The sequence below is a fragment of the Terrapene carolina genome, unplaced genomic scaffold (assembly GCF_002925995.2).
Source record: "Terrapene carolina triunguis isolate 2854851 unplaced genomic scaffold, T_m_triunguis-2.0 Scaffold113, whole genome shotgun sequence".
NCBI lineage: Eukaryota > Metazoa > Chordata > Testudines > Emydidae > Terrapene > Terrapene triunguis.
The window spans coordinates 21,199,196-21,227,128 of NW_020664464.1; the positions used below are offsets into that span (position 1 = coordinate 21,199,196).

At 40.1% G+C, this 27,933-nt stretch overlaps 1 protein-coding gene across 1 annotated transcript; it reads right to left on the reverse strand.

Annotated features, from left to right (window-relative positions):
• Positions 1 to 1,968: 1,968 nt before the first annotated feature.
• On the reverse strand, positions 1,969 to 26,877 carry SLC35D2 (solute carrier family 35 member D2). The gene is made up of 12 exons (XM_024208967.3): positions 26,584 to 26,877; positions 22,932 to 22,965; positions 22,200 to 22,286; positions 18,316 to 18,383; positions 15,709 to 15,780; positions 14,520 to 14,588; positions 13,112 to 13,214; positions 11,475 to 11,567; positions 7,542 to 7,609; positions 6,213 to 6,291; positions 3,290 to 3,372; positions 1,969 to 2,560 (listed from the first exon to the last, which is right to left on the reverse strand). The coding sequence occupies exons 1-12, from the start codon at positions 26,718 to 26,720 to the stop codon at positions 2,473 to 2,475; spliced, it is 981 nt and encodes a 326-aa protein (XP_024064735.1). The 5' UTR covers positions 26,721 to 26,877; the 3' UTR covers positions 1,969 to 2,472.
• Positions 26,878 to 27,933: the final 1,056 nt, after the last annotated feature.

Consider the following 27,933-nt stretch of genomic DNA (forward strand, 5'->3'; position numbering starts at 1 on the left):
GAGGCTAATCGAGAACTTATCAGTGGGTGATTCACTAACATAGGGCTACATGGGGGGTGGAGGAGGCACACCGTGGATTTGGATAAACTAGGATTTTTGGAAAAAGGGTATTTGGATAATTGGAATTATACTGTATAAAAGAGCGAGTTGTATAGAGAAGGTAGATCGGGGTCTTCTGTTCTCCGTATCTCACAACACAACATGAGAACAAGGGGACAGTGAATGAAACTAAAAAGGTGAGAAATTCAAACCAATAAAAGGAAATACTTTTTTCACACAACACCTGATTAAGCTGTGGAACTTCTTGCTGCAGGAAGTCATTGCGGCCAAGAACTTAAGATTCAAAAAGAGAGTGGATAATTATATGGCTATCAAGAATATCCATTGTTATAATTAATGACAACAAAAATTTAGGAACCTTGTGCTTCAGTGCTTAAGCCAACCTCTATCTATTAGAGATCAGGGTGAGACCGGCAGATATCCCACATTTGCACACTGTGGGATTCTGACAACTTCCACTGAAACATTTGGTACTGGCCAGTGTCAGAGAGGATACTGAACTAGATAGGCATTGCTGCTGACCCAGAATACCACTTCCTATGGTCCACATGGGTTTGCACTCCCCAATTTTTGCTGAGTTTGAACCTCAAACTAAAACTCAGTCAATCAATACTATCCAGATCTACCTGGTTCCATGTCAAAACCTTGTGAAATTTGAACATCTCATGATTTCAACAGAAAATCATAACTTGGCTTGTGTGTATCTGAAATTGAGAACCCTAACAGTAATAATCACTGTACACTCCTATGGCACCATCTGAGGATCAAATGCTTTGCAAAGATTGATTAATTTAACTTAACTACACACCCAGTGATGTAGGTAAATATATATTTTCTGCCTTTTCAGATAAGAAAACTGAGGCAGACAGCAATTATGTTATTGTCCAACATCTATGGCAGAAGTAAGAACAGAACCCAGATCACCCAATTTCAAGTTTTGTACTTCAACTACTGGACTATCCTTCCCCTCCTCAGTGAATCTTTGGGAACACAGTCTGAGTTTAGAGTACAGAACAAAACCAGATGAATTCTAGGTGGTTTCAGCTATCATTACGTACATGGCACACTGTGGGACATCAACAATTCTGCATCAATGAAACATTATTGCATAAAGTCAGTCTTCAGTGTGCCACTCATTTTTTTCTGCTCCAGTCAGTACACAGTAGTAGTATTTGCTGTCCAGTGTTCCAAGCTAAGCACTGACAAACAATGTGCAGAGGGGAACCTTTGATATCTAGGTATGCATACCTGAACAGAAATGAATTTACCTTTCTGGTCTCTCTTGTATTTTTCCATGCAGTACTGGCTAATCAGCCAAGGTATTGCTCTTTAAACAATAAATATTTCTCTCGCTGCCCATCTCTTCCTTTCATTTGATCCAGCAGAAAGTCAGAAAAATCCATTGATGAAAAAACAATCATGATTGGGGCAACAGACTGTGATACCACAGAGGATGATAGCTTCTTTGGAAGAATTAAGCAGAGATTTGGTAGGATAAGAGAGGACTCCTTATTCAAAACATACTGGGCTGTACCCTGAGTTCCTTATTCGGTTTTCAATCACTCCTTATCCAGAACAAACACCCAGGATCCAAGTATCAGAAGGTGTTAGTGTTAGTCTGTATCCACAAAAACAATGAGGAGTCTGGCGGCACCTTAAAGACTAACAGATTTATTTGGGCATAAGCTTTCGTGGGTAAAAAAAAACCCACTTCTTCAGATGCATAGAGTGAAAATTACAGATACAGGCATAAATATATTGGCACATGAAGAGAAGGGAGTTGCCTTATAAGTGGAGAACCAGTGTTGACAAGGCCAATTCAGTCAGATTGGATGTGGTCCACTCCCAATAATTGATGAGGAGGTGTCAATACCAAAAGAGGGAAAACTGCTTTTGTAGTGAGCCAGGATCCAGTTGTGCAATCATTTACACTAGTGCAAAGTGGGTGTAAAACCATTTTGATTTGGTAGCATTGTACACCCTCTTTGTAGGTGTAAAAAAGTCTGCAAGGTACAGGACAGAAATGAATCAAACCCCCATTGTCCTTAGTGGGAGTTTTGCCTCACAAGGATTGATGAAAACTGAGTAAGAAATTTAAGATTTGGCTGAGTACAAATATTGTCAATGGCAAGAAGAATAAAGACAGTCACAACTAGCTAATTACTTTGGATAGATGTTCCCATATTATAAGTCAGTCTTGGTGTAAAAGAATAAAACAAAAATAAGTGGCAACACTGTGTGTAAGAACACTTCTGAGCCTATTCGATGTGTGCGCGCAATGGTAACTGAGGTAGTTTTCTCATTTCAGATACATTCCTGCTGCGTGTGCTTGATTAACTTCATGGCAGTGCTGTTTAGTGAGCTTGCATCTTCTCTGCCTTTCACGTTATTCATTTTTGCTAGCTCTTTGAATCAAGACGTGTTTTCTACATCTGTAGGCTGCTTAGGCTTGTTGTGGTATCTTAATGTTAAAAATGAATATCTCAGTCCTCCTGCCATGCTAAAGAAGAGAGAGCAGACACAGGGTCAGAATACTTGCTGACAAAAATCATATATGTATATAACAACTTTCCTTCCAAAAGATTTCAAAGTGCTTTACAGACAGAGAGCCAGATTCTCAGCTGGTGTAAATTTATATAGCTTAGAGCTACACTGATTTACATGAGCAGAGAATCTGGCCCTGAATACACGGGGGAAGGGGGAATCAATAAATAACCACTCTATAGCACCCATATGGGGTGGGATGCAGGTAACACAACAGATTTTATGAACTGGAAATGAAAAATGATTACACCTACTGAAAGTACACCATCCTGGCACACAGATTCAGTAACAAGTCACAGGGATGAGCACATCTCATTGAATCAACATTCCCGTTTCCTGCAATACTTGGAGTTTCCTTAGATGTCTCATCCCCAAACTGACAAGACCCAGCTCTGCTCATAAAAACTAATGAGCTACAGCTCCTAGTAGTAAAACTGCAGGTATATCTACATAATTACAATCTTAATATGACAAAATAAATATACAGAAACAAACATAAATAGACATAAAAATTAGAACTGATCCTAATTCATTTTACATCTTGAGGCAACATATAGCACTTGCCCAGCCACAGGTTTCAAAATTACCTCAGCCAAATTGGCCAACTGAAACAAAAACAAACTAGTGCTTATTAAGGAATAGTTTCTCAGTTTTACCAAATGAAGACCATTCAGATTCCACTTACCAAATATTTAGCCCTATAAAGTTTAATATAGAGAATATGTAGTCTCCACCAACCAACATTCCAATATAAGCAATGGATATATTCTGAAAAGAAATCAAAAGCCATGCATTTACTAAACAATTTTAGCCTCTGAAAACTTAAATGTCATCAAGTTAATTTGCTTTTGAACATTTTTAGCTGTTGTACTTTCAAAAACTATTACTAAAATCAGTTTCACAGTGTGGCAAGTTTACCGCTAATGTAAAAGCAATATATAATAAACATTCATCAATTTTCCCAAATATGAACAATTCACTACAAGCTGATTCAGGTAGAATGTTTTTGAAGGACCAGAAATTCCAAGGACTATTTCTTTAATACTTTTCTGTGTATCTTTTTTGCAGGGTACATTTTCAGCTGAGCCCAACCTCTCTTTTTCAGGTGAAAATCTCAGCATCTGTGTCTATTGTGTCTTGATTTACATCTGCAATTGTGTAGAAGTGCTGGCATTCAGATTTGCACTGGCTATTCAACTGTTGGCACAAATTGGGCCCTCCCCACCCCAAAAAAATGGATGCTACTTTTTGCGATGTAAGGAGGGTTCCTCTTCACTGCAAAAGGGTGTATTCTTAACTCAGGTTAAAATAGCAGTGAAGATGCAGCAGCAACTCAGCCTTTAATTTGGGCTAGAAGCTCAAGTTCAATGCCAGCCTCCCCTTTAGGCTCTAACTCGCACTGCTAACCTGAGTTAAAAGTTAAATTGCCGTGTTTTCACTGCCATTTTAGGGTTGAGTTAGCTAACATGGATTAGCTAGCCTAAGTTAAGAACACATTCTTTCTCACAGTGAAGACATAGTCTAAGATTCATTTCACTTCCAATTTCCTGAAAATAGGTCTCATGTCCTCCAAAAAGGGGGTGGGGGGAAGTGTTGGAAAATAATAAAAAAAAAATTAAAAAATGATGTATTGTTCTTCTACAAGGTTCAGTGTTTTGCTCTGCAGCATTAAAAGGCAGTCAGACCATTTGGCTGTAGGTCAATATGGACACATCTTTTAATAAAAAAAAAATTAAGTTTCAAAAAATGATTTTTTTCCTGGAAAGGTATTATGTACTGTGCTCAGTTTGCCAACACTTTTGTTTCACAAGTTTTGGCATCTAGTTCGGTCAATGACCTCATTTCTATCGGGAGTAGAGTCACAAAGTGCCTTTCAACATTCAAAAAACCTTTCAGAAATTAGTTATGCTATTTTTATTTAGTCGTTGTCTTCTTTCGTGTGGCTTAACAACAGAAATGTTAGCTGTCCAAGTCTCAACTGGCAATCCAATTAATTGCTTCACGTGACGTAGAATGGATGGCAGAGATATCACCAGGATCAGATCATTTGGGACATTAATTATGTGTTCCCTACAGTCACAAACAGGATTGTAATTCAGTCCCCATTTATGGGGAAGGTAGGAGCATCTGTCTTGTGATGTGTGGATGCGATTCAAAGTGGACCATATTTCCTAGGGGAGTGAAAAGCCACTGGGTCCTTGATTAAGTGTTTGTTCAGGACTTTGGCATCCTTCCGCCTTGCTCACCAGTGATTTTCCAGGGAAAATCCAAGTCTTCGGTGCTCTTGCAGTGCAAGCCAAAAAGATTTAGTAGATTTGAATCAGAATTTCGATATCAGGAGGTAGCCATGTTAGTCTGTATTCACAAAAACAACAAGGAGTCTGGTGGCACCTTAAAGATTTATTTAGATTTATTTGGGCATAAGCTTTCGTGGGTAAAAAACCCACTTCTTCAGATGCATGGAGTGAAAATTACAGATGCAGGCATTATTATACTGACCAAATTTTGGTATGTTATTTGGGTCTTCATGTATTGGAAGACCTTTGTTCCCTTGTTTATGATGAAACGCCTAAAGGATTCTTATGTCACTTCAAATTTGGGGTGGGTATATGTGAACCAGTATAGAAAGCAATGTCTGTGGCATTGATTTTATTGTGCCTGTAATGATCCGCATTTCTTTAGTTATTTTTCGATTTGTAATGTGCCCTATCCAGATGTCTCAGGGCAAATGTACAAAATTTAAAACAACAATGCATGGATCAGATCTGAGAGATAAGGTTTCCACTTTAATGCTTGCAGGAATTAGAAAAGAAAACATTCAGAAGACAGCGACTTCAATGCTCCTTTGACAAATTTAAACATGTTGGAGCCATCCAATCGGGGCTTCTCTAAGCTTTTGCATCCAGTCCGACCAAGGCAATTCTAGAGGAGATGCTTAGGATCTTCTCTCCTTCGTTCAGACTGAGAACCATTTTACCAGGCTTTTTTTTTTTTTTTTTTAAATCAGTACTCTTCTTTCATTTGACAACTCTTGTGTTCTCCTCCATGAATTGGCTGGCAAGAGGAGTCAATTGTGCAGTCAGTGACCTTCTCACATGGACACTCAGGCCTTATCTACATGAGGGAGTTGCACTTTTGTTATTTAATTTAATTTATTTAATTGGTTTAGTTAAACCATGCTTTGTTTGTATTATCTTAAGTCAATTACGAATCGGTTTAAGATAAACCAAAATAAGTCACTCAAACTGAAATAAATGTGTTCACACAGGAGCTTGCATCAGATTAATTAAATCAGTTTAAAATCACACCTTTAATTACACCGGTGCAGCTTTATCAAGCAGGGAAGGCCTGAGTCATGTTCATTTCTACCATACATCTGAGCTTCACTTAGTCCTGGGAGAAATTATACTCATTCTCCTAATGTGGATCTCCTGTACTGGCAAATGTAGCACTGCCTCCAAGACATGGATTAGCCATTTGTTGTGTTTCCAGCTCATACATACACTCACAACATCAGCAAGACACTTGGTGACTGAATACTCTTCACCGTGTTCTGAATATTCTTCACTATTTCAGTGTTCTCACTCTTTTTTCCTGCTACCACTTACCTTGATTGCACCAACCACTGATGTCGTAAGTGCAGAATTGTAATGGCTGCACAAGACTGTAGAATACATTAAGAGAAACCTAAGGTGAAGAAACAAATCTTAGTAAATTCATTCCACAATTAAACAATTCAACATTATACAATGGTATTCCAGTTAAATCAAAAGTAAAAGGTTTATGACTTTTAAAGTAAAAAACATATGACTGACACTGGGTTACATTAAGTACAATACTGAATGGCCCCACTTCAGGGTGACCCAGGATAGTAAGATTTACATTAGCACTTCTAGTGTTAAATTGTGCTATAGCTTCTTTTATAGAGATTGTGTTTCTATCTCTGTCCATAGGTTTTGGACTACCCCTAAACTGACCTAGGTCCTGATCCTTCAAGGCACGGACAGTTTCTCAGAGGTGCTAAGCATCCTTAGCTCTTATTAACATCAATGGGAGTCAAGGATGCTCAGTAGCACTTTGAAGTGCTCAGGACCTTTCATGATCAAAGCCCGACTGAAGTCCTCAAACTTATCGGTTCCTTTAAAGTACATTGAGCATTCTGAAAAAACAGCTCTAAAAAAGACATGGTAGGATTAGTATCAGAGGGGTAGCCGTGTTAGTCTGAATCTGTAAAAAGCAACAGAGGGTCCTGTGGCACCTTTAAGACTAACAGAAGTAGGTCTTAGGTAGGATTAGGGTTTAGTTTCTTTTAATGACTCCCATACCAAATTTGTTCAGATTACAAGTCTAAAAATGATTTTTATAAATGTCAGCTGTGCAAGCCCCACCCGAGATGCACATCAGGCTGCATCTTCTCTGCCTCTTAAATCACCACCAGTAGTACCAATTTCGTTATGTGTACTTACTTGACACTGCTTGGAGATGCAGTGAGACAGAATAGAATCCAGCTCACTTTCCTATATTTTTATTTGCTCTGCTAACTGTAGCAAAGGCTCATGTTTTATTCATATTCATCATTTGTATAGCACTTGAATTGTGCTAGGTGCTTTAAAGAATAAATAAACATGGTCCCTACCCTAAATAATATGCAATCTATTAAACTCAGTGCAATAAGCTCATATAATTTGGAGATGACATTTTAGAGTCATGTTTCTGACCACCACAGTTAAAAAAAAAAGTGCCAGCAAGTGTTCTGATCATAGTCCACGTTCTTAGAAATCTCCTGAGCTTTACCATCTTACATTTCAATGAAATACATTCTCCTAGAAATTCCCAGAGAACTATCTTGAGTATTTACTGTTTTCTACCTAACTACATTTCTGAGAGATGAAATAAAATTGCTGCCAAAACCTCTTCATATATCACTGCCTTCTTACCCCAAGAAGCAGGAGAGAAGAAACTGAAAGAGAAATAAAAAATTTGTCCAGTGCTTGAAATCTGTGACCTATTAAAAAGAAAGAAATATGCAATTAAATACTGTATAATTAAATACAGTATATACATTCATGGAAACATTGTTAAAATGAAAATATCCAAAATAAGAAAAACAACTGATTACAATTCATGCTAGAATTATGGAAGGTTTATGTTCACCTGGGAGACAGATTTATACATTTAGCAGGCTAACAGTACAATTGATTTGTAACATATTCTTTAATTTTGTCTGGTATAGCAATCTTTACAGAGCAGTCACATTAGACTGCATGTTGCAAACACCATGCAACAAATGAATAATTCTTTATACAGAATCTTGGTTTGAACTCTCATTTGTTGATGCTGTTGCCTAATAGTGCATATCATTAATATGCAGCAAACTAGAATTTACACTAAAACTAGTTAAAGGATAAAGAATTAAACCTTCTCCAGAAAAGACACCTATTCTATATCAATGTATTGCATATTCACAGCTTTTAGGGCCTAATTCTGCACCTACTGAAAGCAAAGGGAGCATTGCTACAGATATTACTGGATACAGGATCAGACCCTAATCCTTCTTTTCAGTGAGATTTTACAAATGAATGTGTCTTTTAGAAGGTTTTCAAGCATGAGATTAGATATAAGCAGCTCTGGGATCTAGTCCCCTCTCTGCCACAGGCTTCTGATGTGACCCAGGGCAAGTCACTTAACCTGCCTGGACCTCAATTTCTGCCTGTACAGCTGGAGATGATAATTCTTAATCTTACAGGGGAGTTTTGTGACTAAAATTTGTAAAGCACTAGGAGATCCTTGGATAGAAGGGACTATAGCCCCAATCGTGCAAATCATCCTTATTCACTTAATTAGACCCATTCTATTCAACCCAGGTAAGGACTACTGACAATTCAATGGGACCACTCATATGAGAAAGTGTTTGCAGTATTCAGCATGCAGATTGTCTTGTTGGGGGTCGGCAACAGTATCAAACAGTAAGGTATAATTTAGAGAGGGAAAAACCTTTACCTTTGGAAACGTCCTCAACTATTAAAATAACCCACCCTCTTTTATGCTATCTTTTATAGATGTAAACCAGGGCTTGGTTTTCATAAGTGGAGTTAAGATCCACATCTTCTTTTACAAGCACACTTACTGCAAGTTGCATGGAAAGCAGGAATTTACGCACATACAAGCAGGCAGGCACCTGCTAGCCTTGTTTACATGCAGTTCTCCAGTTACTGGGCACAGATGGTAAATGTGCACGCAAAGAAGGACTGCAATTTGACCTCTCTACATTTTTGAAAATCAGACCCCCCAAGTGACTTGTTTGGATTCTTAGCTGTAGCTGCTTTGGGGATTAACAATAGTTTGTTTGATCTTCTGTCCTATCAACACCCATTATGCATAGCCGTATGAAAGGGAGGGCTAGCAATACTGAACACTCATTTTTCTACCACTTTCACATATGTGTGTTGGGCAATATTTTCTTGGAAGTGCACATGTTTTTGCCTTTGAGGTGAAAAGAAGCCCTTACTCTGCTCCCTAAAAATATGCAATTGTGTATGGGGGAGATCAAAACACTCGCTTATGTTAACAAGATTTGTTCCCAGTGTGCAAGGGCAGGACTACTCCGTATCTGAAAAATTTCATGTATCTAGTCAAACAAAAGGCTCATATATCACTCTGAAGGTTGTTCCTTGGGAAGAAACACAACTAAACAAAAAATTCACATATCAGTCACTACTAAATGTGTCAATAAGATTCATTTGCATTAACTTTGATGATAAACTGGAATCATGATTGTTACAGTTACTGAAGACACTTCATTTCTGTTTTGTTAGTTCATACTCCACTAACAATCAATCAGCCAGCTGTGTTAAGGACAAATTAATAACAAGACACTCCTAGATTACCCATTCCTCACAGTCAGCCTATGGGATGCTTTACTCTACCAGATCTGTATGAATCAGCAGGAGTGGGAACAGTTTCCATTCCACACAGATTGAACACAAATATTTTGGTTGGCATGTGGTTGTCTCTTCTCATTACAGGGCACAGACTGCACAGTGCCCATGCTGAATTACAGCAGAAAACCTTGTAATGTAGCACCAAAGCAACAAAAATTTCTGTTACATGACAACCAGGTAAAAACAGGTATCTCCCGTAATCTACAGATTATTCATCAATGTTTCTACATTACCATGGCATTTTCCATTATTTGAAGTAAATATTCATCATGCTGGGTCAGCTATACAGGTGTCTCCTATTCATAGTAATGGAACTTAATTCTAATAGGTACAAATATGTGTTGTCAATAGCCATGATACATTTGTGGGACGGGGTCTTTTTAAAAATAAACTGTGCATGAAATTGCTTGTGAAAGGTGCCAGAGCAACAGCCCAGCACAATGAAATCCTTGATTTATTCGCAGAACAAGCATAGCGCAGACTGCAGCAGAGCAGACTTCCTCATGCATTCCCATCAAAATGCCTCAACCCTGCCTTACAGGGATCACATCTAAGTGTGAGAGAGCAGTTCAATCCCAATAACCACATAAGCTTAGCCTCCACTGAGACTGCCAACTAGGGGGGCAGCTGTGTTTTTTGTGATGGGGACACGGGTTCACTGGACTGAAGCCACAAGATGATGTTTTGCACAAAGGACTGAACTAAGCCATAATATATTTGTAGTGGGTGACAATGTTCCAGGTAACTGCAGAATTTTAAGAACACACCAATATGAATGTCACAAAGAACGAGGTGCCCAATAACATGCAGCAAAGAACAATATAATGAATAATAATAAATAAATAATAATAATACATAAACTCTTATATGGCACTTTCCAGCAGTAGATCGCAAAGCACTTTACAAAGGAGGTCAGTATCATTAACCCCATTTTACAGATGGGGAAACTGAGGCACAGAGCAGTGACAATGTGACTTACCCCAGGTCATCCAGCAGGCCAGTGGCAGAGCCAGGAATAGAAAGTGGGTCTCCAGTGCTCTATCCACTGTGCAACACTGCCTCCACTGATGTGCTATAATTATCTATGAAGGGCCACTGAGCTATCATGAGCTTATAACTAAGTGATATGTAGGTCGCAAGTGGGGATTGGGTCTAGCTAATTCTGAATGTTCTCTCTTTGATAGAAGAATAGATGGCATGGAAGTTGCTTGCTTTGGCTACTCTCAACCTCATTTTAGAGCATTTGGCAAAACTGAAAGCTCATAAATCACATGACACAGCTTGGGCCTTATTTTGTAAGTAATTCCAGCTGCTATTCATTAGTCATTAGTAAGTTTTGCACACTGACTGACAGAGGACTAGTATTATGGCTAAGGACCACTAATTATAGTAAGGGTTTGCAGGATCTTTCTGGTGAAGAAAAAGCCCACGCTATATGGAATCCAAATGTTGGCCTCCAAATACAGAGGGAAAGGTGCCTTGTAAAAACCCATGAAGTAGAGAGTCAAAATGAGAGATACTGAGAGCAGTAACCTCAAAGTTCTAACTGTAATGGGAAAAGGTCAAAAGGAAAGACTATTGTGCTAATTAGTGTAGCTTTATTTGTTCTTTATCATGGAGAAAAAGTGGGAAAGTGAATTTACAATGTGATTACTCATCATTTTGTGTCATTGAACTTCACTACATTGAAAAAAAAAAATCTTCCTAGCTGGCTAAAAAATTCATGGCCAGAACATAGCTGGACTAACACCATGTACAATCCGAATGAAATTAACAGGATCGCACGGGGATGTAGTTCAGGGCAGAATGTGGCCCTAAGTTTGGAGAATGGCGCTAGAGCATTTTGTTCCAAGGAACTCTAGATACTGCAAAATAACTAAAATAATTAGGGAAGTGTACCAGTGTGAGATGTCTAATGGTGCTGCTCACCTGCTGAATGTCTCCAGTGATGAAGCTAATAATCATTGTGGGTATCACCATAAAATAAGCATTATAGAAAAGGACTCCATATTTTCCCAGCTCCTGTGAAAAATGAAACACACCTTTTGTAAACCTGGACCATTTGATAACAACCAACATCCCTGTAACAACCAACATCCCTTCAGGCAATTTATTTATGAATGTGAAAAACTTCATGCAGTACAATTTAAATGACAAATTTGTTACCATTGGGTTTCAAAACTAAACACTGAGCTGAACTACCATTTCAGTTAGCCTGTCTGCAGACTCAGTAAAGCAACACTGCACTGGTTCACATTCAAACATATATATCCATAACCATACAGTTAGAAACTCAGTTAGGTCTAAATCTTTAACTGCTTTGTGTCACACAGCTGAAGGATTTAGCCTGACATAGCTGTCCATGAGAGAACTCACCACATCTAGCATAGGGTAAATCTTCAGTAGTGTAGGGCTGACACAGTGGCTCCTACATCACCTCCCCAGCCCCGGTGTAGTGGGTGTGACTAGGAGAAAAGGGATGATCCCAGGGTGGTAATATGGAGCGCTTTGAGTCACTGGCAACTGATGTAACCTAGAGCAATCCTGAGGCCGCTGAATATTTTGTTGGGGGATTTGCCTGGTACAGGGGAAGCCAAGAATCAGGGGAGTGCAAAGGTCACCTTTTAGCTACACTGTGTGGTCCCTGACTGTAGCCAAATATCTGGGTTTTAATTTTTGCTTTAAAATGAAAGCTTAAATTCTGCAGAAATAGATGGAGTACAATGTACAGAATAGGTTCAGTTTGACCTCTTTGATTACTAAAGGACATATACCCATTGTAGGGATGAAATCCTGGCCCCAGTGAAGTCAATGGTAAAATTCAAAGATTTTGTTAGTTTGGAAAAAAAAGTGTAAAATGATTGATATTAAATGCTTAATGGGATCACAATACCACCCAGGTGGATACAGCATGGAAAGAGGCAACCTTCCACAAAGTCCTTACTTACATGCTATGTTCTTGTGGAACCACCCACTGGGGCAAGATGGTTCATTTTCCATGCACGTTCAGTTCCGGGGCTCTCCAAAGCCACCTGTTATACCAGCATCACCACAACAGTTGGCACATTTAGTGATATAAAACACTTGGCTACTAAGAATTGGATTGAGATTAACATCACTCCCAGCTCATTTTATATAATCTTTTGCTTTGATAAAGATCATTTGTGGCCAAAAAGTTGTTCTCCTCCAGATATGCATGATATCGTAAACACATTTTGCTTTTACTCTAGTTTCTGGATAGAATTACTTTTTGGGAAAGTGAAATTTATTTTTTCCTTCTTTAGTAAAACAAGATTATGTTACACTCTGCCTCAAAGACTAAACTGGGTGAAAATCAAACACGTTACTCACCCATGCGTGGGCTGAGAAATTCCTAACAGCTTCTCCCTAAGCCAATCGATATTAGAGTATGTATATTAACTGGAACATGAAGGCAAATGAAATTGACGCTCTTTGTTAAATTTGGTGTTACCCCACTCGTACGCAAGAAGTCACATAACAGTAGATGACTTTCCTTTATCACATGCACAAAATGACTAAGTGCAACCTGATCACCACAAAATTACCTTTGGATCCATTTTCTGTTTAGTGTATACTCCATTTGCTGCTGTGAAGATATCATTTAGTAACACAAAGGTGTAGCCTTCCAAATTAAAAGAGAGATCTGATCTGGAAAAAAAAAAAATTATATATATATATATATATAGTAACTCCTTGCTTAACGCTGTAGTTATGTTCTTGAAAAAATGCGACTTTAAGTGAAACGACGTTAAGCTGCCGGAACTCCGGCGGGGATTTAAAGGGCCCGGGGCTCCCCGCTGCCAATGACGTTAGAAGGAAGCATTGCACAACTTTAAACGAACATGTTCCCTAATTGATCAGCAACGAAACAACGAAACAACTTAACCTGGATGACTTTAAGTGAAGAGTTACTATATATATATATATATATATACACACACACACACACACACACACACACACACACACAAGAATATAAACCTTGAAAACCCCAGCAAATTCAGGGTTTTGCCTTAAGTCTTTTTTGTACGCTGAACTATTTTACATTTCCACAAACATCAATATTACAAACAAGTCAGCTCTTCACAGAAATTCATGCAATAAAGGACTGTCAGTACTGTTCCATTCTACTTTTGCCCTGTTTTTCCATCTAGCTCAGTCCTGACAACTTGTCCAATACTTACTGAACTTTTTCACACAAGCAGTAACTACGATTTAGAATCTAACCAATTTTTATAAGTAGAATCCGATGGAAAATAAGTGTCTCTTCAGTTTTGTTTGGTTACTATTCTCAAATAGGGCAATTTGTTTAAATGATGGTGGAGACATTAAATTCATGCCAGATGGAAATTATTCACTGAACTATACCTAACTGCTTTATACTTTGTATGTAGCTAACCAAAATATGCTACATTTCTTATGGAATTCCATCCGAATAAAATAATTTTCTAACAGGAAAGGCAGAGGAGACAGTAGAATACAGCCCCCGCCGCCCGTGCCCCTCCCACAGTGATCCATCTCAAATTTAAACTTCTCCAAAATTATATGAACTATGAACACTGCCTACTCTAATTACATGACAACCAACAGACCACCCACCTTCTCTCAAGCATTGGTGGGGGGAGGGGGAGTTCTTATGTTTGATTATGATATATTTAGAATTTTATCAAGGAAAAACAGTTGCTCTTGTGTATTCTTGGCTTGTTGTGTTATTTAAATTAGCATGTATATGCAAAACCTAGTAAAAATTTAGATAACAGAAACATTGTTCAGTAAGAACTAGATTTTGCCCTTATATGATTGTGATCCGCCCCCCCCCCACTTTAGTAGATCTCTTCTCTAATTTATTTCTTTAATAGGATTTGCACTCATCTAGGGGCAGATTTGCCCCTTAATAACAAAGAAAAAAATAAACTTCAAACATTACTTAATGAGAAAAAATGAAAGCCTTACCCAGCGGCTATGAAAGCCCCAAGAATGATGGTAAATACGCTGACTATAATACCCAGTGAATATCGTTTCCTGTAACAAAAATTAGACAAGTTCATATTTAGAATATTAGAAGAGAAACTAACTGGCTTCCAGTCCATTTAAAAGGCTTCAAAAACAATTAGTATTTGGAAAATAACTAACAGAAGGACAAATCTTGGTAGCCCTAAGCAGGCAAAGTTCTTTCTGACATCAAGGAGAGTTCTGCCTGTAAGGCCTTCAGGATTTGACCCTGTGAAAATATAAAACCAGTAAGTAATAAAATCTGCAGTTTGACAAGATTCTTATTAATGTTTTACTCTGCTAATCTTGTCATAATTTAAATATAGTCTTTTTTGAGATATTGTTATTGTAACAAAATGCTAATGCTCTAATACTTTGGGTTCTGTAAACATAGCTCGATAAACAGGGTCACAAATTGTCAAAGGTCCTCTGCTGCTAGATAATTTCCAAAGTAAAGCCAAGAAAAATATGTTTCAATGCTGGTGACAGTGGGACAAAGTCTGCCTCAGGTACACTAATGCAACCGCAGTCTTCAATGGGGTGGCATTTGTGTAACTGACAGTATGATTTGGTTTATTGATTCTGGGGCTGGTTATTACAACTCTAATTTCTTTTATACCAAACAACTGATTTATTTTTAATTAATTTGGCCAAAGAATGCTGTTTACACAGATTGGTAGATGCCCACTTTGCCTTATTGAGCAAGTACATTTTAAGGCCCAACCCACCAAGCTGTTCTGCATGAGCAGCCTCCTGCATAGCTCCACTGACTTCCACAGGGCTCCATGTGGGCACAAGGCTCTGCCTGTTTGAAGCAGTCTGCAGGATTCGTGTCTAAAAAGAGCAGACCTTAGCCTAACAAACAACAATTTGGACCAAACCCTGCTTATGTTACTCAGGCGAAGTGAAGTCACTGGACTCACTCATATGAATTAAGGTGAGCGGATTTTGTCCTAGATCCACAAAAATGTATATTTTTTTTATTTTCACAAATAAATTCTAACTAGTTTCTATACTTTTCTCTGAGTTTCTCTAATCAGTGAAAATCAGCCATGCAACATCCTGACTGAATACCACAAATCCTCCACTTGGTAATGACATAAAATAAAAGGTATTTTGCAAATGAAACAAACAAACAAACAAAAATCACCCAAGTATGATGATTTCCAGCAGTAATGTAAGTGGAATGGTAAACTTCCTGAGCACTGTAAACATCGGCAAACTGTCCAAAAAAAGGAAAAAAGAAAAAAAAAAATGATCCAAGCACTGTGTCAAATGCAAAGCATTTTTATTCGCTTAATTCTTACCTAAATTCACTAAGCAGAAGATGAACTAAATAGACTAGCCTTAAGAAGTTAGCAAAACGAATTCTCAGCCTGTTACCACACATAAAAATGTCAGTCTGACACCAGAGTCAGATTAGATAACATAATCACTGCAAATAAAGAGTCCTGCCAATTTTTCAAAACAAACAAAACTCGGCTACCTGTTACAAAGCTCCTCAGAGCTCGAAAAGAGGAAAAGGAATAGAAATCATTATTTTCAAATTCTACCTAATGCAGCCCCTCTGAATTGATGTTTTCTGTAGAAATCTTGGTTATAATAAATAATGAGGGCCTTTATTATAAAGTTTAAATATGACCAGTGAATGTGGCTCTATAAATGAATAAAAGAAATATAATTCAAGGGATTGTGCTTAACATCAAACAGGTTTTGTGTTTAAAAAATGAAACAAAACCAAAAAGATGGAACATACTAGAATCATGTAAGTCGGTAGTAACCCTGTCTATTAAAAAAAATTGTTGCATTTGAATAACAGATTGTTAGGATACACAGAACGATGCATTATAGGGTCTTGTGTGTTTATTGATAATGCCTTTGCAGCTGATGTTTTGGAAATTAGATACCTCGGCCATCTGGACCAATTAATCCCTTTTACAAGGTAATGACTAGTGATCATGTTAAAAAATTATACAAATCCTAGTTTCAGGCTTACAACTCACTGAAATCTTGGATTTATACATCTATATCTTGTCTTCAGGACATATTCTTTCAAAAACTAGATGTGGAAAATTCCATATGGTGAATTACATATTAACTATTAAAACACTGCAGTATTCCTTATGTTATTATATGAAATCATGGCGCAAAATTGTGATGAATAAATCTAAAAGTATATTTTTGCAGTGGGAGATGGGTGTCTTGCATTTGAAATTATAATAGACCAATACCTTTGTATTTCAAAATAATTTGTGAACCAAACTACAATACTCACTGTTAGATTTTGTTGAGCTGAAAGCAATTCCAAATTCACATGAGCAAATTAATTATTAAATACCATATTGTTGCAGGCCATACAACAGTTATAAAAGGATCAGTCACATTGGAAAATTGCCATGTCACTTTAATTGGACTATTGGTGATTACATGCTACACACCATGGATAAAGGGTTTCAGAATCAGGTCCTCAGTCTCTTTAAATTATAGAAAATTAATTTGTTATCTTAAAAAGAAAAAAGCAATATATATACACACCACCAAAGCCTCTCAAATGTATGAAACACACATCCAAACTCTTTTTAATTCCTAATTTTAATCTAATTTAATTTACAATTAAAACACTGTAAAACACAGAAAGGTTTATGATGGGGGTTTTCATGTTTTTTTCAAAGTGTAGTCCACATTTTACCAGAGGTTCTCTCACAGAACACTTGCCCTGCCCATTTATGGTCACACAGACCACTTCCCCTCCCAGTGACAACTGAATACTATTCAAGGGGTAAACAAACCTACTGCTTACACAAGGAAAAGTTAATTAAGGAAAGTATTTGTGGTTTTTAGTGGTCTTCTATGCATTAAGCGGTTAGTTCTATTGGAGAAAATTTAACCCCTGCTTTTGTTCTTCATTTCATCTCCCTCTCACGTGTACTCTGTTTCTCTCAGCTGGAAACAAGGACCATCAGCCCCAGCTCCATAGACTACAGTTTGGGACTGTATAATATTATTGGAAATTGTTCCCTGGGCACTACTACAGCCTCAGGTGCTACTACAACCACGCTGCCTATGATCCCCTTCCACAGGGAGCTCGGTCACTCAATTCATATAGCAGATCCTAGGTCATCTCAGTCCTGCCAATAATCCTTATACCTGCACCCCTGGTGTGAAGGCAACCACCATGGAGTAGAAAATGTAAGTATGTATGCCTTCTGTATGTCCTGTCCACAGCCTGCCCTTCCTACTACCTGTGAATTCCATCCCTCCCCTGTACCATTCTACGTAACTCACGCAAGACTTTTGTATACAAAGGAAAATAATAAATAAATAAATACCTAGCTCTTATATAGGGCTTTTCACCATAGATCTCAAAACTATTCATATGCACGTAAAGGCATTTTTCTTACAGGTTTCACCCCACTTGTTGGGCTACCCATGGAATGCTGGCCATTCACATGAAGAGAGGGAAACGTTTAACAAACACATTCATCTATGCAGTGAAACTGCGTTCACACTCTCTGTTGGTACAGACCATGCTAATCTCTCCTAAAGGCAGCACAGAGATTGTAAACTGATCAGCTGCTTTGGTTGAGATTTGAAAAGCAGTGCAGGGGATTTAGTCATACATCATCCATTAAAATTAATGTGCAGCTAAGTCCCCGGCACTACTTTGAAAATCTTAACCTTTAACCTTATACTTTGTACCTACAAGAATAAAATTATAAAAACCAAATGGTGTAGCTACGACCTGTGCTTACTGTACCTTAGTTTGCTGGTGCTTGTTAATCCACTTATGTGATTTCCAACATAAAGCAGAGGCAGAGGAAACAGCTGCAATAAAGTCAGAGCACAATTCAGATTAGACCTATGCTTTACTATTGAGGAACTTTGAGTTATTTTAATAGTGTAAAATTCCTTCATTCCTAAAAGAGATTCTTTTTCTTAGGGGGGGAAAAAGAACCTCACATCCATTGACTTTATCAAACCCAGATCCTTGACTGGTGTTCATTGGCATAGCTCCATTGACTCCAATAGAGCAACACTGAATTACATTAGCTGAGGATATGGCCCAATATATGTTAAAAAAGAAATACTCAGCACTTGACTGGTTTCACTAATGCAAAATTAATACTTGATTATTAGCCTAGACCTACTGGTTTTATTTAGATTTAAAACAGAAAGCAATTGAGCAGGTGGAATGAAAGCACGACTGATCTTCTGTAAGGACACAATAGAGTACACAGAGGAGCATATACTACTATGTATAGAAAAAGATTATTTTAAGTACAGCTATTGAGGAGTCTTAGTGAACAATAATATAAACTATACACACTGCTGAAAAGAAAAATTAAATGTTTAGGGCTAGGTTAGATTGTAGGCCCTTTAGGGCAGCACCTATAACAATGTGGTCCTGACACTGTAGGGTTGCCAGGCATCCAGTTTTCAGCCCTAGCTCCACGCGGCTCCCAGAAGTGGTCGCCAGGTCCTTGTGACCCTAAGCGTATGGGCAGCCAGGGAGACTCCGGGCGCTGCCCCCTCCCCTAGTGTCAGCTCCGCAGTGCCCATTGGCCAGGAACCACAACCAATGGGAGCTGCGGGGGCAGCACCTGTGAGCGTGAGCCTCCCTGGCCGCTCATGTGCCTAGGGGCTGCATGGCAGGGACCTGGCGGCCGCTTCCTGAGAGCCACGGTAAGCACTGCCAGGACTCTGCACACCAAATCGCTCCTGCACCCCAACCCCCGTCCCAGCTCGGAGTCCCCTCCCGCACCCAAACTTCCTCCTGGAGCCTGCACCCTGCCCCAGCCCTGAGCCCCCTCCTGCACCCCAAAACTCTTATGCCTGGCCCCACCCCCAGAGCCTACACCCCCAGCCAGAGTCCTCAAACCCAACCCCATCCCCAGCCCAACCCCCTGCCCCAGCCCGGTGAAAGTGAGTGAGGGTCGGGTGTGGGGGGAGAGCAAGCAATGGAGGGGGGGGGGATGGAGTGAGCAGAGGCAGGGCCTTAGAGAAGGGGCGGGGCACAGGCGGGGCCTCGGGGCAGGAGTGTTCGGTTTTGTGTGATTAGAAAGTTGACAACCCTATGACTCTGACAGAAGCCTTTGGGCCCTACCACAATACAAACAAATAACAACAGATTGCATCTAGCCCGAAAAGACCATGCAAGGAGCTATGTATCCCTGACACAGAAAGACCATGGGAGTCTAAAGCCAACAGAGGTAACCAGAGGGGATGGAGAGGAGCCATAGCTCTGGCCTGGCTCTGCATGAGCTAGCAGAACTGGACCGGCATGGGGGGGGGGGGGAAAACATGCCTCAACCATGCCTGATGTTGCTGTGTGTGTTCCCCAAGAGACACTGAATTCTGTGCTTTTAAAGCTCTATGTGACAAAAGCATATAGACATCAACATTTTATTTATTTTTTAAATTATGCCATATTTGCTCTCAAGTGGAAGGGAAGAACAAAGGAGACGGAGGCAGAAAAGAGCGACAGTTTATTTATAGCCTATAAATCTCTCATGACCCTGCAAACATTTAGTAATAACAACCCCCTGCTGCAGCATGTTATCCAGAAAGAGAACTTTAGATATGGGGTGAAAATGGAACTTAGTGCAATGGAAAAGAGAATATATTTTCACTTATTGTAATGGTGAAAAACCACAGACAACTGCAGCTCACCTTGCACAATCCCAGAGGGCAGTGAAAAATTAGCCAAACAAAAGCCAAATACTGAGAGCTTCTCCCACTGAAATCAGCAGTTTGCAGGCTCAGGTCTCAAATTCAAAGTTCAGATTAAATTTATCTGCAATTTAAAGATTCTCCATCTCAAATGTGGGTCCAATCACTCCAACTGCTGAGCACCCTCAACTCTAGAGGGGCGGAGAGTGCTTGGCATCTAGCAGGAGGCCTTTTTGTTTCATTTTCTGGCCTCTGGCTCTCCTACAGCATGATGGATAAGAGCAATGCTGGAATACTCTATGCTGGGAATGAGAAGCCACAGTGACATAAGAGAAAGTGAAAGGGAGTTTAACTGTGCTACAGTTAATTACAGCCTAAACACACTTTACAAAGTAAAAGAATCAACAAATATAAATGCAACTGATGTGCTGAGACTAGGAAAATCCGGTATTACGGCTGGTAAATAACTGCTGAAATGTTGCAACACCGATTGCTCAAGATATAGTCCCAGAAAACCTCCAAAGCATTAATATTGAAAAATATAAAAGGAATGCCTGGCACCAAGGGTACAGCATGGAAAGAATGTATGTGGGGAGCAGTATGGATGGGGAACAAGCAGGGCCGGCTCTGGCTTTTTTGCCGCCCAAGGCAAAAAAGCCTCCGGCCGCGCGCCCCCCCCCCCCCCCCCGGGGGGGGGGGGGGAGGGCAGCCGGAGCCCCGGGGGGAGGACGGCGAGCCCGGCCGTGGCCCCGCTCTCCCCGGGGGCCGGAGCGCCGCGCCGCCCCCCTCCAGGTGCCGCCCCAAGCACCAGCTTGGTGGGCTGGTGCCTGGAGCCGGCCCTGGGAACAAGATGGTCTCAAGGATCCAATACATTTCTGAGATTTGCGCTACTGCCCCTTAGTACCAACCTACCCACTGAGACAGGTGTCCCCCCTGGTCATAGCTGTTCCTGCAAGACTTCTATACACAGAAGTCCCATTGATTTCAATGGGAATTCCACGTAAATAAGGCTCATGGGATCAGGCTCTTTAGTTGTAAGATGTGTTCATGGTAAAACTTCTTAGGCCCTATAGGAAGGATGGTTCTGTAATTAAGGTACCAGACTGGGACTGAAGAGATCAATGGAAGAGCTGGGAATTGAACCCAGACTTCCTGTGTGACCTTGGGCAAAGCATTTAGGCCCTGATCCTGCAAAACGATGCACACGGGCAGACCTCTGCACCCATCCAAAGTCCCAGTGACTTCCATGGCATTCTGCAGTGGTGCAACAGTCTGCCTATGTGCATTTCACTGCAGGATCAGTGCCTTATTCACTCTGTGCCTCCGTTCCCAGTATGACAAACTGAGATAATAGATCCTTTCTCTTATCCCTTGTCTAGGGTGACCAGACAGCAAATGTGAAAAATCGGGATTGGGGTAGGGGGTAATAGGAGCCTATATAAGAAAAAGTCCCAAAAATCGGGACTGTCCCTATAAAATTGGAACATCTGGTCACCCTACCTTTGTCTTGTTTTTTCAGACTATAAGCACTCTTACTATGTGTATGTAGTGCAGGTAGTTCAATGGGTCCTGTTTACAGATAAATAATAAATAATAATAGTGTTTTCCCACTGCAGAATACTGGAGTCAAACTGTGGGGCTGATCTGAGAAGATAATTTTATTGTTAGACACTACCGTCTCAAATGCATCCTCCCTCATGCTAAACACAAACTATATAATCAAACTGCAATTTAATTCTGTCCCTATAAAATGCAAGATTGTTATAGTGAAATTAAATTATCTACTTACAACAAATTAATAAAATAAAGATACAAAATCAAAATTTCGTAGAACATCTGGAAAAATCAGAATGTTTGCAATTTTTCCATTGTACCTTCTGTCCAAAGAAAACATTTTTGAAAAACCACAGTAAGAAGACTATTGACAAAGGTACAATTTCCTTTTAGTTTCAAAATCCAGACTTTTCATACCTTCATAGGGATACTTTTGTCAAAATCAGGGAAGTGAATAATCTTATTTAATTTTGACACATACAGAATAAGTATGGTGGTTGCCATCTAAAAAAAGAAAAGAAAAGCAAGACACAATGTAAGAGCCAAACGCTATTTTAAACTTACATATAAAATAACTGTTTCCCTCTCGGGCTCTATTCTTCCCACCCATTCCTTCTTTGAGTCATCAACTCTTTTCATTCCCAGTGTAGACAAATGTTTAGATATCTCTTTTTCAGTTTCAACAAAGATTTCTCCCTTTCTCCTGCTACACCATTGTGCTCAGCTTTATTGTCCCCTTAGCCTCTGTAGTCAAAGAACAAATATTATGTGGATCCCTATTAGCAAACTGCAAGGGAATTCGAGAAAACTATGAGGGAATGCAGAGACTGTGCCACCACACATAAATCCCAGGTCTTCAGTGGATCCCCTGGGATCCATATGGATCTGGGGAACTAGCAGATTTTGAGGTCTGAGCATCTTGTTGACTGAATTTTGCAAGAGAAAGTTTGTAGCATTTCCAGTCCTCTACATGGGTTTTCCCACATAAGGGATGAATTGGATCCTAATTTCCTCCAGGTTGTTAAAAAAAGATAAACTGTGAGGAAGAGTGATTTCTTCCATAACAGTATTATTGCACTGTAAGATGAAAGCACTTAATTTCATTATCAATCTTAACTACAGTATATTAAGTTTTATTGTTGAACATACCTGTCCAATTCCAAGAACCATTGGAGATGGGAATCTGAAAAGAAAAGAGAACTATAAACACACATACCACAACAACAAAAGTGTGAGGAAGCAATAGGGTTCCTATTCCTTTAGGCCAATCTTATCAAAAATGGGTGTCTAAATCCATGTTAGATACCTACATGACTGGCCAAATTTTCAAAAGTGCTGAACAACCGGCAACTGTCACTGAAGTCCCAGGTAATCTTGCACTATTTTAGTCAAAGGCAATTTCCTCCCCCCACCCCCTACCCCCCAAAATGCAATACATCAGGCTGTATAAATGTTGCAGAAACATACATTGGCTGCTAAAAAAAAAAAAAGCCTATTTCTCCACCCTGTGGATTGGCTTCAGCCCAAAGCAAAGATACTTCAATGGAAGGGATGCAGTTTGAGTAGGATATTTGTAGAATCATAAAGCCCCCAAGGATCTTTTTTTAATCCATAATAAATTAATTAACAAAAATTTTAAGGCACTAATTCTCCATGGGTATCTTGATGTTAGGAGATGGGTCTAGCAACAAGTTTCTACAGATGCTTCTTATCCCATAGAAACACAGGCTGGAATCTGTGGGTGCAAACTTGTTAAGTGCTGAGTGACCTCAACTCTTCATGAATTTAATAGTCACTGCTTCCCAGGAGGCACTTAGCATCTCTCAGGACTGGTTGGCACCAGGGTTGGTCTGCACACAAACTTTCACCACAATAGCAGAACATATGTATTAGACCCTATTTTGGTGCAAGTCAGCATGTAGCTTAAGAAAGCAAGCATCTGATTTCTTGGCAAGCTTTCTAACTGCAGGCATCCAGTGTCCAGCACTCCATGACAATGTGATTATGAATCATAGAGGTTGTAAAAAACTGTTACAGCACCACTGAGCAAGTACTAGGAAGTACCCTTCTCAGCTGAGTGACCTCAGACCAGGACTGTGGTGTTAGCAGTAGAAACAATCTGAACAGAGCAGGAAGAATGTCATAACTATACTGAAACCATAATATAAAGAGAGAATGTCATAACTATACTGAAACCATAATATAAACCAAGAAGGTCCGGAAGAGATAAAACCGCTGGGAAATAGAGATGAGATTCTGGAAATAGAGAATGGAAGAGATAGGATATTTACTGATAGATGTATTACATATTCTGTTCATCACTATATTAGTACATAGTCTGTATTCATCTATACAACAAATGAAAGCTTGTATTATATCAAGATCAGGGAGACACATAATAGACCATAGTTGTCTGTTTCAAAGAGCACTAACTTTTAGCAAATGCAGGAGAAATTGTATACCTTTTTTCCCCCAGCTTCTGATAAATACTGGAATAAATAAGTTAAAAGAGAGAGATTGGGCTCTGTAAAGACAGCAATATTCTTTAGCTAAGGCTGAGGAATCCCGGAAGTAACATCTGGCCAAGAGGACTGTGACTGAATGTGATTATTGTTTCAAGCCAAAAGATATAATATCTTTTGTTTATTATTAATTTAATAGAAGTCTATTTTTAGTTTTACAACTATTTTCCTTTGTATACAGTAACTCCTCACTTAACGTAGTTATGTTCCTGAAAAATGCAACTTTAAGCGAAACAATGTTAAGCGAATCCAATTTCCTCATAAGAATTAATGTAAATGCGGGGGGGGGGGGGGGGGGTTCGGGGGGAAATTTTTTCACAGGGGAAAAAAAAAAAAATATATATATATATACACACACACACACACACACAGTATAAGTTTTAAACAATTTAATACTGTACACAGCAATGATGATTGTGAAGCTTGGTTGAGGTGATGAAGTTAGAGGGTGGAAGAGGGTGGGATATTTTCCAGGGAATGCCTTACTACTAAATGATGAACTAGCATTCGGCTGAGCCCTCAAGGGTTAACACATTATTGTTAATGTAGCCTCACACTCTACAAGGCGGCACAAATGGAGGGAGGGAAGACAGCATGACAGACAGAGACACATACCCTGTGTGTGGGAGAGAGAGAGAGATGTGCATTGCCCCTTTAAGTACAATGACACCACAATGAAAGTTTGTGTGCAGACCAACCCTGGTGCCAACCAGGCCTGAGAGTGATTGGTAGTGCAAAATGTCTTTTTTCAGGGCTAACCCATGCCAAGCGGCATGGGGATCGCTCTACTTATGTTTAGGAATCCTTGCCACTCAGAGTCCAGATAGCATACAAGAGATTCAAATTCTCCTTGTCAGGGATTTTTATCCCCTCCTCTCCAAAACTGATGTTCTCTTCTTTTGGGAGGCAGTTAGGAATGCAATCAACAAAGTCTCTGCCCTCTGATGCTACAGAATACTTTCAATTGCTTTCAATGGACCATTCTTGTATGCAGGGCAAGCACTTTACCTTAATCAATGCTTCTTTTCCGGTTTGTTGAGATACACAATTACAGAGGTTTACAGTGCAAGCACTCAATATAGCTTTACACCATGGGCTATAGAGCTTATAAGTGAGATCAATACATGCAGCATCCTACAAGCATTTTATGAAGTATAAACACAAAACATCTAATATCTTATCAACTTAATATCTAATATCTATTTTGATGATGCTAACACACAGGTAAACAAGACTGGTTTCGAGCTAAGCATTTGTACGTGTTCAGTGAGGCCTGGGCATGAGCTGGCACCTGCTCGGTCAGCATCACAACTACATCATTGTACTCAAAATTACAGACATCGTTTACAGTGATGAAAACATTACTGTGAACATCGTTTGACTGTACGGATATTGTAAACCAACCTGCTTTGCAATGGAAAAAGTGTTTCCTTTGCAACTCTAGAGATTCCTTGATAAGACAAGCTTTGAATTGTATCACTTGACCAACACTATCTTACAGGTGAAAATCAAAGAACATAAACTTTCCTTAACATAGCACGTGTAATTTACTGCTGATTTATCCTCTGTATAGAACCAGCATTAGACATAGATGATGTAGGTGGCCAACTAGATTACATAATCTATGGGGACCCTGGATGTTGGTGTCTCCCATTAAAACAGGTAGAGTTGTCTGGCATATAAGTAAAATCTTAATATATTTCTCTATATACAAGTATGTTTTTCCCCCTCCCCAGTAGTGCACTTCACTGGCTGGTTGCCTCTGTCCTTCACTGGAGATACGGCTCCATTATTTCACTTATGGTCCTTATGTACACTTTGGGATCCTTCAGGATGAAAGTGAACATGTAAAGTACAGGTATATGGTGTCTGCACCACAGCAAGTTATCCAGTGAGCCAGCATACCCTGAACTAAGGAAGTGTAACTCTAACTCTCGTTATATATATATGTTTTGGTGCACACACCTTTAATCCCTCCTCCGGCCCCACCAAAACCTGGCTATTCCTACCCACGGATTTGCAGACGGGACGGAGAACTAAGGAAGCCCTGGGGTGGAGGGTGGGGGGCGGGCGGAAGGGAGGGTGGCAGCAACTGGGATTGAGGTTGGATCCCGCTCCCACTTTGGAGGATTCAGGGCAGCCCCAGCATAAATATTGCTTTTGCAGCTGGCAAATTGCGCGTGTGCGTGAGTGGCGTTTTCCGGGGGGGGGGGCAGCTCGGGAAGTGAAGCTGGGGAGGAGCCGGACCGAGGGAACTGAGCCCTGGCCCCTCGTCTCACCGGTAAGTGGTCAGCACGGTCTTGTTCACCAGGACGATGAGGAAAGAGCAGGTCCCATAGAAGAAGGCGGAAAGCAGCCTGGGCAGGGGTGGATGGGCGGCAGCAGCCGGCTCCTCCTCGGCTTGCCTAGCGCTCATTTCCTCGTACGTGCAAGGTGCCTGTGCCGCAGACAACAAAACCAGCCACTGGAGAGCGGCGAGGCGCGCCGCCGGACAAGCCCGCAGCAGCACCCAGGGCAAGTGCAGCCGCCCCAGCCCCTCTCTCCTCAGCACCAAGGCAGCGAAACAGGAAGAGATCGCGCCCAGCCAGTCCCCTCCCTCAGCAGCGGGGCGCCTCGCTGCTGCCTCTGGCTCTCGCCTGCTGAAACCTCGGAGGCGTGTGGCTGGGGCAGGGCGCGCCCGGGCTCAAGGTCCCATCGTTCAGGTGCGCTGCTGGATCCCAGCCATGCCCATTGCACTGATTCAGGCTGAGCCCCTGAGTGGATGGAGCCAAGCAGCAGGGAGGTGCCGAGAACAGCAGCTCCAGCTCGTAGGCTGTCGCGTGGAAAAGTTGGGTAGACTAGTACCTCATCAGTCCCGGCTCAGCACTGGGGTGACACGAGCTGATTGGTTTCCTCCCGCGTCCCAGTCAGGTGGGCTTCTTTGCCTTCCTCTCGCTAAGGTACATATTCACTCTTACGTTTGTGTGAGATGCACATAAAGGTGCATGTAAGCCTGGGGCCTGTAGGTATGATTTAAAAAAAAGAAAAGGACGTTCAAATCTAGAGTTCAGTGATTGTTTTTATATGCATCGTGTGTGGCAATTTTTTTTATGCAGAATTAAGTGGCTAGAAATATATACTATGTAGATATTCACCAGTGTTGAACATGAATTAAATATAAAGAATTTGAAAAGCAATGATTGACTATTTAGGCTTTCTCTACACAAGAGTTGCATCCATTTAACTTAAGGTGTGTTTTCAAACTGATTTAGTTAAACCAAGGCAGCGTATGGACACTTATTGCAGTTTAGCGAAGGTTTATTTCCTATATGTTTAAGTTAAATCAGAATGAACTACTCAGACGGAAATAAGAGTATTGCGTGGGGCTTTGCACCAGATTAACTAAACCAGTTTAAAATCAGATTTAAGATAAATCAGTGCAACTTTCTCATGGTAGATAAAGTCATATTTCTTACAGATACTTTAAGTATCCAAAAAAGTAATTACACACACTTTCTGATACGTTTAATGAGCAATTTCAACTTTTTTTTTTTTAAAAGGGTCATCTCACTGAGCACAGATTACAATTTTGGTTTACCTCAAACATTTATAATCCTTACTGTAATAAAGCAGTGATACCACCAGCTGCC

Bases quoted from the DNA above. Each gene is read 5' to 3' on its own strand.
- SLC35D2 (XM_024208967.3), bottom strand. From the start codon at position 26,720: ATGAGCGCTAGGCAAGCCGAGGAGGAGCCGGCTGCTGCCGCCCATCCA. The intron at 14,589-15,708 runs GTGATTTTTGTT...TTTTTGTTACAG, and splicing joins CTGGAAATCATCATACTTGG to GAAACGATATTCACTGGGTA. The intron at 11,568-13,111 runs GTAATTTTGTGG...CATTTTTCACAG, and splicing joins AACAGAAAATGGATCCAAAG to GAGCTGGGAAAATATGGAGT.